This window comes from Balaenoptera ricei, chromosome 20 (assembly GCF_028023285.1).
Source record: "Balaenoptera ricei isolate mBalRic1 chromosome 20, mBalRic1.hap2, whole genome shotgun sequence".
In the NCBI taxonomy this organism is placed as follows: domain Eukaryota; kingdom Metazoa; phylum Chordata; class Mammalia; order Artiodactyla; family Balaenopteridae; genus Balaenoptera; species Balaenoptera ricei.
In genome coordinates this window covers 61,826,888-61,843,204 of record NC_082658.1, presented here as the reverse complement: position 1 = coordinate 61,843,204, position 16,317 = coordinate 61,826,888, and the positions used below count along the sequence as shown (strand labels likewise).

At 46.5% G+C, this 16,317-nt stretch overlaps 1 protein-coding gene across 4 annotated transcripts in view; it reads right to left on the bottom strand.

Moving 5' to 3' along the window:
- Positions 1 to 205: 205 nt before the first annotated feature.
- The window catches only part of NCOR1 (nuclear receptor corepressor 1), a 145,767-nt gene continuing 129,655 nt past the window's right edge, over positions 206 to 16,317 (bottom strand). For all 4 annotated transcript variants that reach the window (XM_059908097.1, XM_059908100.1, XM_059908098.1 and 1 more), the window contains 9 exons: positions 13,878 to 14,006; positions 13,356 to 13,516; positions 12,961 to 13,184; positions 10,301 to 10,447; positions 8,552 to 8,694; positions 4,640 to 4,693; positions 3,973 to 4,194; positions 1,435 to 1,614; positions 206 to 1,284 (listed from right to left, as the gene is read on the bottom strand). In XM_059908097.1, the coding sequence (XP_059764080.1) occupies positions 1,079 to 1,284; positions 1,435 to 1,614; positions 3,973 to 4,194; positions 4,640 to 4,693; positions 8,552 to 8,694; positions 10,301 to 10,447; positions 12,961 to 13,184; positions 13,356 to 13,516; positions 13,878 to 14,006 (1,466 nt within the window). In that variant the 3' untranslated portion in view covers positions 206 to 1,078. The remainder of the gene's footprint in view (positions 1,285 to 1,434; positions 1,615 to 3,972; positions 4,195 to 4,639; positions 4,694 to 8,551; positions 8,695 to 10,300; positions 10,448 to 12,960; positions 13,185 to 13,355; positions 13,517 to 13,877; positions 14,007 to 16,317) is intronic.

The following is a 16,317-nucleotide window of genomic DNA, read 5'->3' as shown; positions in this document are numbered from 1 at the left end:
AGGGTGGCACGAAGGGGAAGGACCGGCTGCTCCCCACGAGCGCTCAGGACGTGCGGCACGAAGCAAACCTGAAACACTGAGGCTCTGCACAGATGGTAGCCTTCTGACTCCACCACTAACAGATAGCAAACTAAAGGAAAGTGTAAGTTTTTCCTTTGAAACCTGAGACACCAAAAGCCTTAAATCACAAATAATCTACTGTAGCTAATGGACAGGGCAGTCAGATTTATTTCAAAACAAAAGCTTTGTTGGGCTGCATCAAATGCAGGAGAAAAGGAGTTCTTGGGCGTGGTTAATTACCAGTGTGCATAACAGTGAGGTGTGCCTCAAATAAGCCTTTAAAACGTTAAAAACTGAACTATAACAATACCCATGCAGTACTATTTTTTCAGTGCTTCTAATTTTAAAAAAATTAAAGCCTGCACTGGAAATTTACAGTATGGCAGAATTTTGTTTCTCCTTTTGACCCTAATACGTTAACGTACAGATTTTATGACAGGGTCTGTGTTAAAAATCTAAACATTTATCACAAGATTTTAAACATCACTGGGAATCTGAGTTTGAAGGAAACAAAATTGGATAAAAGTACAATGCCCCTGACAGCCAACATTGTATAACTGGGCTGTATGAGGTTGTTTAGAAGGCAAAGGTTAAAAAGACGAGATTTTTAAAAATTACCCCCCGAGTTGATGCGCTGAGTTGAATATAAGTACACGAGATACTAGAGCGAGGGGAAACACTGCAAAAAGGTCATCTATTTACAGAAGAGTGATTTAAAGACATTCTTTACAAACAGATGTAAGAACAGGAATTATCCACTTTTTAAAAACTCTACATTCCAATCCTCCACTATTATTATAATCCACTGAACTGCCTATATCCGGGCAGCCTTTTCCCCTCATTTGACTCTTGAAATAAACTTCCATCATTTCGTCGTCGTCTGTGGCCCAGGCTCTCCTGAAAAGTCTCTGGGCACAAGTCCTAGGAGGGCAGGCTTTTGGCCTGCAATTAAAACTGAAGCCACCAGAAACTAGAGCCCCTCCCCCGCCCGGGGGGCCCCGGGACCCCTTCCCGCAGGTCAGTCGCTGTCGGACAGCGTCTCATACTGCGCGGAGAGCAGCGGGGCCGGCTCCCGATCCCAGATCCTGCTCGGCTGGTGAGGGGCGGCGGGGCTGGCAGCGGTGGGCGCGCAGGCGGCGGGCGCGCAGGCGACGGGCGCACAGGCGGGGGGCGTGCCGCTGAGCATCCGCATGGTCAGGGGGTTGCAGGGGAACTGCGTCGAGCCTGCGGGAGGAGGGGGGGGAGGTTATGCGCGCTCGGCCTCCGCTCCGGACGGTGGAACCCCCTAGTGAGGCTGTGATGGAAGCGGTGTTCGAAGCCGCGCTAACCGAGGCCCTGACGTTGGCTGCTTTCAGACTCCCAGCAGCTCCTCACCTGTCGAGGAGGGCCTGTCCTCCCAGGCCCAGCCTGGCGTCTGCCTGTGGTAATCCCCTTCTGAGTGCACAGAGGAGGCCGAGGAGGGCCGTTCAGCTCCCAAGTAGCCTTGCCCCGGGATAGGAGATTTCGATTTTCTGCTGTTTGACTTGCTGATCAGCTTTGGTTTGCAAACTCCTCCTAAAAGTGAAATAAATTATTACTGCTGATATTTAGTAATTATGTTCTCAACTTTAAAATCTACCAAAATGCTGATGATTATCTAATGCTAAGTGAAGGAAGCAAAATGGTAGCATGAAGAATCCAAATCCTAGTGCCTAATGAAGTAAAAAAGTAATATTTAAAAGAAAGCCAGAATTTACTTATAGCAGCTAAAGTCAAAAAGGGGTATGTCCTCATGCCATAAACTCAGAAACATGTAATGAAGGAACTAGCATTTCTGGAACATCATTTCTTTCTTGGCCTTGGAGCACAGAAACTGCTTAAGGAAATGAAAGCTGCCTGACAAACATCTTAAATCCTCACTTTCTCCTCCCCCACCAGTTTACAGAGGAGGAAGAAAACTGTAGAACAGAAGCCCCTTCAGGGCACTACTGGACCTCAGCAGAGCCTGACAAGTCAAGGTGGCCCTTTCTGCTTCTCCAGGCTGTACAGCTGATGAACTCAGCAGAAGTTCGCAGGAGTGGGAAGCCCCAAGTGGGCTCCAGAACAAAATGTTAAAAAGATCTCAGAGGAGATGAGAGTCCAGGTCACCAGCACTTGTCTTCCTCAGCCCAAGCAGAACAGTTTCGCCCTGCCCCCAGTCCTCCGAGGCATAGAAAAAGGGAACAGGAAGCAACTTTGACCCCTCCAACTATCTGGAAAAAGAAGAAATGCAAATCCTTGATGATAAGGAAGAGAATATAATAAAGAAATGGGTGGGGGTGGGGGCAGGGAAGGTGATTCAAACACTGGAGAAAACTTCAGAATACATGAGGCCAGTTTAAGAAAGAAGCTCAAAGAATAGATAACCAAAATGAAAGGGGCGAAAGGGCTTAGGAAACAAAAGACAGACAGCAAGGGTCAGAATAGACACGAGGGAAAGGGAATTATTAGTGCAAAGGAAAAATCTGAGAGACTCGCAGTAAAAGCAACAGAAAAAGATCAAGATGACTAAAATAATTAGAAGGTTAACAGATACAGAGGACAAAGACTATCCAGCAAAAAGGTAACTGTTTCTGAAATGCAGGGCCCCAAAAAGAAGGAGAAAGTAACTAAGAGGAACATAGGATAGAACGTTTCCCTGAATGCAGAAACCAACCTGAAGGGGCAAACGCCCTCCTGTGATCAGGAGATCTGATACAGGATGGGGAATACTAACACACGCATGATACATTTATCGAAATCGAGGGAAAAAAAGGATTCTTTGGGCAGAGAGTTACCACCAAAAAAAGGTGGGGGCGCGGGAGACATCTGGTCTTATTTTTTATACAACAATGAATGCCAGAAAAAAACCTAACAGTGTCTACGGGATGTTTTGAGAAAAGTACGTGCTGCGTATTATGACCTGCCAAACCGCCGTCTCAAACATAAAGGCGGCAAGAAGACACTGTCGCGCATGCACCTCAGGATACAGCAGCCTTTTGGAGAAAACGGTGTGAAAACTTTCCCAGAAAGAAACACCATAATAGAAAGATTATGTAACCAGGATAACTGTAATTGTGTAAGTCACCAATACTACAACCTTAAAACACACACACTTAAAATCAGTAAAAATCGGGAGGTTAGAGCAGAGATGGGAGACAGTGGCTCATCTTTTAGAGCAGGAAGTAAATTCATATTGTCCTAAAATTAACATATATATGTAAAAATAAATAACTAAAACCCCTAATCTCATTTTCTTAACCTTAGTGAGATCGTTTGTTTGACCATAACAGGAAAATAAACTAAACTTGAAATGTTGCTGACCTTCAGGTAGTTTTTAAGGTATAAAAGATATTCTCAAAAGATTAAGAAGAAAGGTTATATATACATATATAAAGAGTAGAGTCCTGGTTTTTGTGTGCTTGCTTTTAATAGGATGCATAAATTTATCTCATTCCAATAAGCTGTCCTTTTATGTAAACAACAACACTAGCTTTCTAGACGATGTGATCTGGTTTTTTTCTCTTACTCTTTTCTGTGGTTTAAAATTCTTTTATACTGAGCCTGTCATTTTTATTACAATAGTAAGTTACTTTGATTCAAAAGCAGAATATGAAATTGCACTTGTATTACAATTACAGCGTATGTATACAGATAAGGACTAGATGCAAGCAAAAATAAACACTGATATGCTGGAGGGGGTAACTTTCTGGGTAAAAATTTTCATCCTTTTAAATTTCATATTACTAACATGTCTGAGCAGGTTAAAAAAAAGACTTCGTTTAAGTAACTGAAACCTTCAGAGGCGACTCTGAGCACATAAGTGAAATCTCTTAGTGATCCGTTACAACTTGGGGTATAAATTGGCTTTTTCTTGGGAAAGGCGGCAGAAGAGCACGGAAATGAGCCCTTTACCTGAATGAGGTGACGGGTCCCCTTCCTCTCTCCGGGCCTCACCGCTGGTCACCACCGAGGTGCCGGCGCCACCAGGCACCCCCCCCAGGGGCTGGGGCATGGCGACCCCGTGGTCCTCCACTTTGTCTTCAAAGCTCCCCATGAGCGCCTTCCGGATGATGTCCTCCAGCCCGAGGTTGCTGGCAGGGTCAGCAAAGGAATGACCTCGGGAGCTCACGGAGCCTGCAAAAGACGAGCACGACGCGTCTGCCTGATTCCGAGGGCATGTCGGGAGACAGGAGCCCCCCCAGGACACGCAGCACCTGGCAAGGTGCCTACAACACAGAGCCCACACGGAGGCCGGCTAAGTCCAGCGAGCGTAACTCACAGGCAATGTGTTTTTCTTTGTTAAATCAGGCACCCACTTGTGTGAGAGTTACGCGACGACGGCTTTCTTCCCTTTTTAGCTCTTTAATAGTTTTGATTCTCTTTCTTCATTTATCTTTTCAACAAGTACTTACTGAATCTCAACTCATTATTTAACGCCATTGACTCCCTCCCTCCCTGACTAAATGATGAGCTTTCCTGGAGCAGTTTCCTGTATGCAGTCGGTATTCAATACCTATTTTCTGGACTGACTGCTACTGTACCAGTTTCCTATTGGCAAACAATGTCTTTTGAACCTTACCTGAGGTGGTGACTGCCGGCAGGTTAAAGATCTCAGTTCCTGGCTGAGCAGCTGCTGTATTTAAACAAACATTCAAGTTAACCGAGATGTGATAATCACATACATCGAAAGAGAGAAAGTCTCAAAAAAAAAATCCTGCAATAAAACTAACCTTTTTATTTTCCATGATCTCAACTTTATTTTTCACCCATTAAGTGAAGATAAAGTGAAAGAAATAATTTTTTTTTTTTTTTAAAGAAATCAGAAAGTAAGAAATCAGAACAGGAGTACAATATAGCCCAGGAAGGAAAGGAACTTTTGCAGTGCTGGAGAAACACACAGAGGGAAAAGCTGCCCTCAGAACAGGAACCCAGGCTTGCCGGGGAAGAGACGGTGACTCTTAAGAAGACCCTGCGAATATCCGAGTTTGAGATTAGATCCGGGGGAAAGACGCCCCGTGAACGGCATGAACACGACCGCGTGTGTCCCTGCTGCGGTTACCTGGAAATTATTTTTTTGATCCCAGGATGAGAGAAAGATTCTGCCTGTTGGTTCTGTTCATTCCTGCTAACTGTGCACTTTATCATTTGCTCAGTTTGAATGACAACAGCTGGGACAACCTGGGAGCTACTTGTAAAGCACTGTGCCAGAAATAGAAGGAATTTGGGAACATAAACGGTGTTTTCATCACGTCTTCCAGCTCGATGCTGAGACTTTTAAAGACACAGAATGTAGGAAGTCAGTCGGTGGCTGTAAACGAGCGGTGTCCCAGGGAAGAATGTGCGGTTTTGGGCAAGACCCCAGAAGGGGGCCCGTCCGTGCAGATGGGGAGCACACGGGAGCCCGGGCGCTGACTCCTGGGGTCAGGGAGCACTGCCCGGGCGGGAGGAGGAAGCTCCAGGAAGACTGCACGGCAGGGACCACGCGGCCCAGGCTCCTCCCTTACAGGTCAGGGAGTGGCAGATGAACTGAACTTGAAATGGCACAGGGTGGAAGGGCCAGCCTGGTAGTTACCACAAAACCTGGGGAATAGGACTCACTCATTTCACAAATACTTACTGAGCGATTATTTGGCTGAGTAATAAAATCACCTTCATATTGATCAAAAATGGTCATATGAAGACAATTTCGTATTGTTCAACCAACGATAACACTAAGATACTGGACTTAAAATACACCCCTTCCTTCACCTGTGGAGCTCACAGGTCAGCGGGGTACTTTCTGAGGCCATCAGGTCAGAATCACCTGGGGAGCTTAGTAAAGTGCCGGTTTCTGAGATTCCTGCAGCCCCGTAGGCACGTGTTTTAACAAGCCCTCCAGGTGACTGTGATGGGTAGTGAAGGTTGAGGGCCCCTGGTGTAAGACAGATGGGCGGACTTACGAGAGGACATGGTAATTACTCAGAAATGAGGGAAACGCAGACAGGCACTCAGGAGCTGTTGAGGCTGACGTGACAGTAGGAGGAAGTAGCATCGGGGTGAAGACCACGGACAGGACCCGGGGAGAGCGATTTGTGGAGCCTCGGGAGGGAACCGTGGAGGAGGAGGGGGAGGAACAGAGGTCTGTGTGTGGAGAGCTAGCGTGGGAAGTCATTTTAGACATTTAAGGAGCCAGTAAGACATTCAAGAAGCAATGAGGGCAGCAAAGATCTGTAAGTAGAGCTTAGCACAAAAAGCTGAACTCCAGATACAAGTTTGGGAGTTTTCAGCACACAGTGCAAACCGCTAGAGTGGATGAAATGACTCAGAATACAGTGCAAGGGGAGAAACTGGAAAACCAGCATCCAAGGGCCAGGCAAAGCAAGACCTAGCTTCTAAGGAGACACAAGAAATGGTCAAAGAAGTGGAGGAAAAAACAGGAGAAAGCAGTACCTGAAAGCCAAGAGAAGAAAGTATTTCTGGAAGAGGGAAGTGGGTCACTAATGTCAACAGCGACAGAGAGATCGGATAAAGTACGTTTTAAAGCATTAAGTTTTTTGCAGAGTAAAGGCACTGATGTCCTCGGTGGGAGCCCTGAGGTGAAGTGAAGCTGTCTTGGTTGGCCAGGGCTTGGATTTCTCAGTTCTACTTCCTGGTGAGAACCCAATGTGCCTGGGGTCCCACAAGCCCACTGGTTCCTTAGTACAACCCCTTAATTGTCCCTTTCCACAATCAGAAATCCCAAACTAAAGCAAATTTTGTTAGTACTTGCCTTACGACCTTAATAAAATTTATCTTCTGTTAAAAGTTAGATACTTGTTTCATTACACATTTTCACAGAGTAGAGACCACCTGTCATTCTAAAAGCACCCAACAGAGCACCCCGCTCGATAAATGATTATCGAATGAATGAATGACCGAGCTGCTGCCTAAGGACAATGGAAAACATTAGAAGAGAGAAGAAAACTATAAAGTAGGCTTCTTCAATTCATACATGGCATTTTCCTACCAAGAAGAATTTCTTCCCGAAGAAGAAGAAAGAAAGAATATCTGTAAGCCTGAGGGCAACTCTGGTCAGCCTTCTGAAGTATTTCTTTTAGACGGTTTGTTGCCATTTAAAAAGTGAATCTAGTCATCAAGAGCTAGAGTAACTACGCAAACAACAAGTGACACTGCGCTCCTCTTTTTTCTCTGGGACGTTTGGCCTTTATTAATCACAAAGTGTCACAGATCCAAACACACCTCCACCTGGCAGTTGATAGCAGGTGGCCCAGAAATAAAACAGACCGTAGGAGGCCTGGATTCTACAGGGCGTCCCACACAGCTTCTGCATCACTGGACACACGTGAGGAAAGGACCACGAGTAAGCCTGGGTGATGGCACGAGCGCTGAAAACAGCGGGCACGTGCATATCCACCCTAAGGAAAGGCTTGGATGCCCCAGAGCTCTATCCCAGTGGACATTTACCAGCGGCCTGGGTGAGGATGCCGAGTGCAGAACTACTGGAAGCATGGACTCCGGAGCTGGAATTCCTGAGTCTGAACCACAGCCCAAGTCACTAGTTATGTAACTTGCAACAGTTACGAAACCCGAGTCTCAGCTTCCTCATCTACAAAGCGGAGGTGAGTCCAGCACGTGGTGTGTAGGGTTTGTTATGAAGATGACAGGAGTCTATAGACGCTCCCGCTTAGACCGGTGCCTGGAGCCCAGCAGTGCTGCACGTGGAGCTGCGGCGGCTGCCGCCCCTCATGCTGGCACCGTCCTAGCTGGCGGGTTTAGCAGATTCGCACGCCACCCACAAAGACACCGGCAGTGCAGAAAAGGAGCCAGCACAGAGGGCCTCGTCCCATGTTCGGCGCGGGGCACACAGAAGGACAGCAAGCGGAGGCTCAAGGGCAGCTCATCTCAGGAGGCCTGCTATCTGTACCGACATTAAGTGCATTGGAACTTAACAGCACAGAGGTTGTCAAAAAACCCTAATACGACCCCAGACCCCCTTAAAATGATGAATGTGGTGTGGGTCCTACCACAGTACTCAGAACCTACTGAAAGGCGAAGCCGAATAAAGCGTTCTTCGTGAAGAACACTTGGGACGGCAGGAATGCTGAGAACCAGGCCACCTGACGGACGCCCACTGAATCTGGGGTGCGTGTAAAGGAAAGGCTGGAAGGGCACGGCCTGTCTGCACACAGCTGAGACGGCCCGCACGGAGGAAACTCAGACCAGGGCAGAAAACACTGGAGGGCTCATCCCGCCCCACATGAGAAACAAACATCCTAGACCCGGCACTTGTTCCAAGAGAAAATGGAGGGCTGCGGAAAGAGGCAAGTGCTTGCTCCCTAACAGGAAATCCTCTCGTGCCCACAGACATTTGGGAAGGAGCTTCAGGATCCGCTGTGCTTGGACAGATGCCTATAAAAGCCTTCGAACTCAAGGATTACACGAGAGGCAACACTGGAGATACCATTATTAATGCATTATTTTATTGGGGGTTCATGAAAGAAATCCCACTTACCCATATCAGAGTCACCTCCACCAGAGGAGTTCAACTTACGAAAGATCTCCTGCTTCTTTGATTTAACCATGGGTGAGGTGTTTTCCAGCTTGGTGAAGAATGAAGGCAAGTAGCTTATACTCCCTGGTGATCGGGAATCATTCCTGTCACGGACAGTTACGTGTGTTACCATCGTGCACTCCTACCCCGCCCATGCTAGTACCAGTCCCAGAGTCCCTCCCCGTCTGTCTGTGCTGACAGCCTAAGGACAGTGTGTGACCAAAAGCCAGTGAGGACATCACATCTGAGGACCCAAAGATGACATCAGAAAATGAGGACTGGAATAGAGATAATCTAGAACCAAGATTCCTAACAAAGAGTGCATGGACATCAATGGGAACGCTCGTCACGATTCTGTCTGCCCAACAGCACAGGCACTGATGTATTCAGGGTTACTATGTAAGCTGGGAACTATTCTACTAGCAGAATTACTTTGAAGTACAATAAAGTTGTAACTACTAGCACACCTGCCTATAAAATGTGAGCAAGCACTCACACCTAAGCAACAATTAGACTTGAACAGAATAGCTGCAATGTAGAAAAAAATTACCTATTTACTAGAATCTTTTCAAGCCTGCAACCAGATGAGCTGAGCTTCACGTAAAGACTTCCGTTCATATTTCATCGGCAGCTCCCTATACTAACACATTTAGAAAAACAAGTTTCCTCTACCAGTGCAGGACTACCCAGGATCTAACTAGTGCCAGAGACGGTAACAGAGAACATGTGGAAAGGTGCTGATAATTTAATCTGGTCCATCGCTCAAACATGAGAACACCTACTGTATCCAAGGAAGACAAAGAAAAATGACTAAGACGTGGTCTCTGTCCTCAGAAAACTCACAAGCTTAGGGGAAAACATGTAAACGTATAATTAAATTTAACATCATTCCCTTTCCAAAAATGGATTTCGTCCTCATTTCCTTGAAAGGCACCAACCTCTATTTGGTTGCCTATTAGTATATACAATAAGTAAATAACTATGACACATTGTTAAGAAATGCACCAACGGTTTGGAGTGAGACAGACCTTGGTCTAAAGCTGGACGCCCTCTCACTTTATTTGATCACCAGCAAATCAGAGCATCAGGGGAGGGTGTTCCACACCAAGAAAACAGCACGAGTTCCGATGAGGGAAGTCAGGGCACAGGGAGGGAAGCGTGAGGGCGGAGCGGCAAGCGGGGTGAGGAGCGTGCACCTGGCCACAGAGAAGTTCAGTGCCACGCTCGTGACCGAGTAAGTGCTGAGTCCACCTGAGCTCTAGACAGATCGCTGGTGGAAGTGGACCAGGCAGGGGCCAAGTCAAAGGCGTCTAAACCAAATGGGAATAAGAATCTAATAATTCCTAGGGTTGGGTTAGGGTCAGAAACTGCGAAGAGAACACACGGCAAGCAGCCCAGCCCAGGGGCTCACTGTGACCCCCGCTTCCACTCACAGCCCAGACGCCGGGTGCCCGGCAAGCACTCAAGTGGGGTTCAGCGACCACACGGACAGAAAGCTTTTAGAAATAAGATCTAGGACGACTTAACTTCAAGAAGAATAATGAACAGTTATGTTCTATGACCTATTTAAATATTACAATTTTTTCATTAAAATCCACTGGCATTAGGTCCCTAGGAAAACAGAAGCAAAACGATCCTCCTGACGCATGACCCGGAGGAGGGGACGCGCTGACTTCAGGAAAACGAAAGGCATGCAGCGCGCGCAGGCACCTCTGCTCCGCGGGCTCGGCTCCGCGCTGGGCCAGGAGCAGCACGCTGTCCTGCTTCTCGTGCGCGACCGGACCCTGGGGTGGGGAGATGGGCTCGTAGGGCTCGCTAGAGACGTGACTCCTCTCTGGGGACTTCCCAGGCCTGATACTGGAACATACAAAACATTAGACAGTCTTCCCAGGGCTCACCTGCGGCTTACCCTGAACAGGAACTGGTTACCTCGTTACTTCAGTCATTTCAAGGACCAGAAGTTGGCAATATGTATCAGAAAAAAGTGGCCTCATATACTCACTCTGTACCTAGTTATTCTGAAAAAGTCTGTTACTGTTGCTTCGTCCAGGCACACGGCGTTGCATGACGGACGGTGCCGGGGACGGGCCGCAGCCCGAGCTCTGTGGGGAGGTCACTGCCCAGCACCGGACCCCTCCTGCCCCTGGCCAGCTACTCCGCTGAGCCCTCCAGGGTCTTGTTGCTGATTTCGAGCCAGGACCTACCAGGTTACTTCCCCATTAAGTTAAAAGACAAAGGATTTGAGCGCCACACTGACACCTGCAATTTAATGTTCTTCCTCTGGACACCATGTTGTAAGGATGGTGTGAGATAAACACTCTTTGGGCCCAAAAAAGTTTTTGGCTTAGTGACTGTACATATTAAAAGCCATCTGTGACCTTTAATATCTGCTTTTATTACTATTATAGATATGTATAATTATATATATGTATTATTTATCATTTCTTTCCCTGATCTCACCCCATCCAATTCTTAGAGGTGGCCATTTTTGACCATTTTTCTTTTAGTTCTTTGGTGGTCACCTCTAAATCATCAATCTTATACCTTTTTTGATGTATCAGAACTTGAAACAGTATCTATCAGTTTCCTTCCATGAAAGATGAAGAGCTTGACTACCTTCTCTATGTCGTTGCCCATTTTATTTTAATCTGTAGTTTATCTACTTTAACTGTACACGTAGCATACTCAGCCATTTTTATGTGATTTACAGCATTTACATTCTGTTCTAAAACTCTAGAAAAACTCCTCTGTGTTTCGATCATAGATTGAAAGATCAGTTAATGGTGTTGTACAACACTATGGATTTTGTAAACATTTTAAACTGTAAAACCACGTAATCCGACTAAAACCAATGAAAGAAATGTAACGTTCCTCATTCAAATGTACAGGTGTGGTGATGCAGAAATTACAAGTGAAAAAGTCAAAAGGATTCTTATCAAAAATGCCATCAACTGCTCAAAATCTACATAGTACTTCGTATCAAGAATGTACCATGGGGCTTCCCTGGTGGCGCAGCGGTTGAGAGTCTGCCTGCCAATGCAGGGGACACGGGCTCGAGCCCTGGTCTGGGAAGATCCCACATGCCGCGGAGCAACTGGGCCCGTGAGCCACAACTACTGAGCCTGCGCGTCTGGAGCCTGTGCCCCGCAACAAGAGAGGCCGCGACAGTGAAAGGCCCGCGCACCGCAATGAAGAGTGGCCCCCGCTTGCCGCAACTAGAGGAAGCCCTCGTACAGCAACGAAGACCCAACAGAGCCAAAAATAAATAAATAAATAAATAAAAATAAAAAATAAAAAAAGAATGTACCATGAATGACTCTGCTATACCTTTCTGTTCTTCTTTGATAACAAGTTCTCTTGTTTTTTTTGTTTTTTGTTAAAAGAGAATGGGTTTTCATCTTATCCTTAAGATCAACCAGCTTCTTGAAATGATTATGTCATCTGAGATTTGTTTCAAAACAACCCGGTCTGAGGGTAGGGCAAGTGGGGATAAAATGAAACAAACTGGTCCTGTGCTGACGATCTTAAAGGTGGGCAATGGACGCACGGTGGCATCTTACACTGTCCTCTCTACTTCTGTGTGTTCAAAAAGTCCCACAATAAAGTTGTTGTTTTTTCCCAAATGAGCACATTCAGCTTCTTAAATATGTTATTCTTCCTCCCTATGTTCTCTGCTAACTTGGGGGGTGTCGGAAGGCAGACTGGAGAACCACCTCTGCTGCAAACTGAATTGTGGCTTCCGCTGCTCTGGGTCATCTACCCCGCTGTGTGTCTTCCAGATCTTTGCAGAATCTTGGACCTGCTGCCACCCCAGTCTTGTCCTCAGCATTTTTATGAACTTCATGAAAGTTCATGCTGCTCTACATCAACTCACATGCCCCAACACTTAGTCTACTACCTTGAACGAACCGCCCTGCGTCCATTTTAAACTTCCAAATGCAGAGCACTGGGGGAGAAGACATGCTCTTTACCAAGTAGCCCTGCACATAAACGTGTTTCCTCTCGTGGTGCCTCTCTTGGCCTCACTTTCATTATTTAATGTCAGCTTCCTAAACATCTGAACATTCTTAGGATTCTGAAGAACCAGGCAAAGTGTCCCGACATTACCACCAAACCACACATTCTTCCTAACCGTCTTTGCAAACCCACAGAGTAGAGCAATCAACTTGTGAATACATAATAAAAAGGTATAGGACCAAACTGCCCAGTAGACATTCCAAGAATAATATACAGAGGAAAAACCTTCATTTACACTTTCCAGGGAATGAGGGTAAAATAACTTTAGGTATAAGAAATGAATCTCCTAACTTGGAGATACAAACTGCTTTACTGTTGGGAAATTTACATATGGCTTAAAATAAAGACCATACCTTCCCCTGGATTTGTCCACAAGATTTTCTGGAGAGACCCTTGAACCTGGTCTTTGATGGTGAAGAGACTGAGACTGGGATTCTGGGCTGTAACGGTTTGATGTTTTAGTCCTCACGGGTGTAGACACCAAAGCAGACGGTGAATTTTGGAATGTAGAAGTGGGAGGCTGCTGGGGAGGCTGTGAGGGAACTTGATTTCTAGCAAAATCTTGCGTGATAATTTGCTGTGCGTGAGAGAAGAAGGAATTAGTTAGAGCCATTGAGTACTTTCAAAAAAGCGTAGCGTAAAAAATCTAGACAACTTTATTGTGATTCTACGTGAAATGTGCCTCCTACATGATCTTTCTTTAAAAAAAAAAACAAAACAAAACTAGTAAGAAGAGTGAGAAACTTACACAGATGTGATCAGCAAGTGTGATGAGTCGGTGGGTCCTGGGCACCTGCCCCACCACCTCGGCCTGTGAAGACGGGGGCGGCGGCGGCGGCTGAGGGGAGGGCGACTCCGGCTGCGGCCGATAGTGGTGCAGCGGTCCTTCGTACTGCCTGCAGGCTTCGTCTAACGGGGACAGACAGATGTCTTACTCCAGGGAGGCCCGCCTTTCACTCATGAGCAAAGATTAAACATAACGCAGAGAAACACATGGAAGGGAATTCATATCTTAATTTTGAAGAAAAAATATTTATTCACCGAGAGAAATCAGAAGACTAGCAAACAAAACTAATATCAACTATTATCATTAAAATATACACAAAAAAGTCATCAATAATGGCTTAAAAACCGTTTTCCATTAGAGCAGTTTTAAAAGTTTTACATGCTTCTAGACTCATACAAGATTACTCTCAAACAAAACGAGCTATTTCTTAACGTGCTCTGGACAGGCAAGGAGAAGGAAGCGTGAAAACACGCAAAGACCCACTTTCTGCCTGGCTCGCCTTCACGACCTCCGGCTGGTAGGCCTGCAGCCTCTCGGGGGGCGGCGCGGGGGAGCTGGCAGGGCTTATCACCTCAATGGCATCGCCAGGTGTTTCATACCGGTGAGAAGATACTTGAAGAAAAGAAAAGAATCTATTTTAAAACTAATCCTATGAAAAGTCTTGGAAGTCCAAGCTCTTCAAACCTATTTGCAAATTTTCGGTTTTTACTCTGAGAAATGTTCAATGGCACCTCAGGTCAATGGGAAAAAAAAAACAAACAAAAAAACGAGGTCAATGCATGGTGTCAAAGGTCAGTAGGCGCTTCCTCAGACTCCTAATCCTGGCAGGGTACGGAGTTTCCTGAAAGTCTGTAGGCTCTAAGACCTTTAGGTGAGGCAGAACAGAAACAGAGCTTGACGTTCTCCTGGGGGCTGGAAAAGAAAATCACGAGGAAACTCATCAGAAGGGATTAAACCCACGAGAGAGCAGATGTCAACAGTCCACTGTTGCCAGTCGTTTCCATTCTGTGGGGCAGTCAGCTCTTGTTTACCAGGACGACTTTAAAGCTGTAGGTTAAGTAACATCACATAATGATTTTCTCAAATCACTGAGTACTGCTGACAAAAATTACTCCCATTTTTTAGCACCACGTTACACTGTGAAGATGAACAGAAATGGTAGGGAGTGTCTTCAGGGAAGCAAAGTCACTCTGCTGGGTTAGCAGAAAGGGAGGATGCATACGCCAGGGAAGGGCCCTTCTACGATGCGGTTCCCAAGGAAACTGAGCGTCTATGCAGTGGGGGTCCAGGTCCTTTTCTCAGTCCTGCCGTGGCCTGAGAGCCGAGAACGGGGGCGCCGGGGGGCTGTGATCTCCTGCTCAGGAACCTTCTGACTCGCGAGTGCTGTGTGCACCTTTGAGTGCACTGAAGCACCTGAGGAAACGGTCAGAGGCCCAAAGGGTGTATGACCCTGGCCAGACCAGCAAGCGTGGCCAGGCGATGATGGGTCCTGGACGCAGGCAGAAGGTGGGAATGAACGCTGCTACTAAACCACCACCCACTCCTCCAACCTCATCTCAACAGCCCTCTCCTGCCCCCCACCAGGCCACGGAAGCTGCAGTAACCTGGGTCTAGTACACTCAGGACAGAAACCTGGTAACTGGGGTGGAAATTGTCTTTGGAGAACTAAAATAAGTCACTGTATTCAAAGTAATTGATACTGCTTTGCAGTGGGTATTCATCACTGTTCATGTGCCAGCTCCCTCCTAATCTGCTCCCCACACCCAACGCACAGTCACGGGAGGCCTGGCACCACTCTGGGAGCACATTGCTCTTGACGCCTGAAGCGGGGGCGTGGGGGCTCTGGAGAGGAGACACCGGAGGGCGCGCTGGTACCTGTGAAGAGCCTGTGAGCTCACGCAAGGAACTGACTCAGTGGCGAAAAGATAAACACTCACAAAAGCAGCCAGACTCTCTGCTCTCAGACGTTCTGCGACGCAAACTGAAAAGAAGTGTTGTCGGGTGATGAGCGAGCATTCGATAGGCCCCAGGTCGGGTCACCAGATGCGTGCGGGTGACTTCCCTCCAAAAGGCCTAGTCACAGAACTAGGGACCTTCCAAATTTTCTGCATGGATAATACCTATTGGGCTGATCTTCACAGTCCAGGCTAAAGGATGCCTTTCATTTACACAACAGGCTACCAAGCTGCCCCCCACTTGTCTCCAAGAACCTCAGCAATGAGGTATTTACCCAAATAGGTTACGACTAGGCATGGAACTAACTAAACTAAACAGAACGATGCATCGCATGCTGGTGCACAGCGACCACAGGTCACTGTCTCCAACTCTACTCAGTTCATTACTGGAAATGAGAGGTTACTACGTATGGTTAAATTACTTCAGTGTTAATGGATACTCGTTTAAATACTGGCCTGTTCCTTCAGGAATTCTATATAGAATTTAGGCTATAGTTAAAAATAAATTTAAAGTAACTCTTCTAGCATTTTACTGTAGATTTGTGAATTCTTACACCTAACAGGGTAGATATCAAAGTGACTAACCAGACTTGGTCAAAATCCAACTTGCAAGAAATGCCAATTACCAATAATAATAATTACCAACAAGGTGGTCTCGCTTTTTAAAAAACCTGTATCCTAGAAAAAGAATACTAGAGGCTTTGGGGTATCGGCCTAAATACTGAACCACATCCTAGGAAACGTTTCTTGAGGAATGAGGCCTCGGTAGCGCCGCGCTTGATGACACATCCATCACCTTCCAGAACCTGAAGATGTTAGCGAGCTCCGCCTCTATCTCCCTTCCAACCTTATCTCCACAAAGGGCATGGCTTCTCATGGAAAACACCTTGACAGGTATACTTAAGACACTCTGATATTTAAAGAGTCATAACAGCAGAAGAGACACTTTGCACCCGTAACCCACAAAA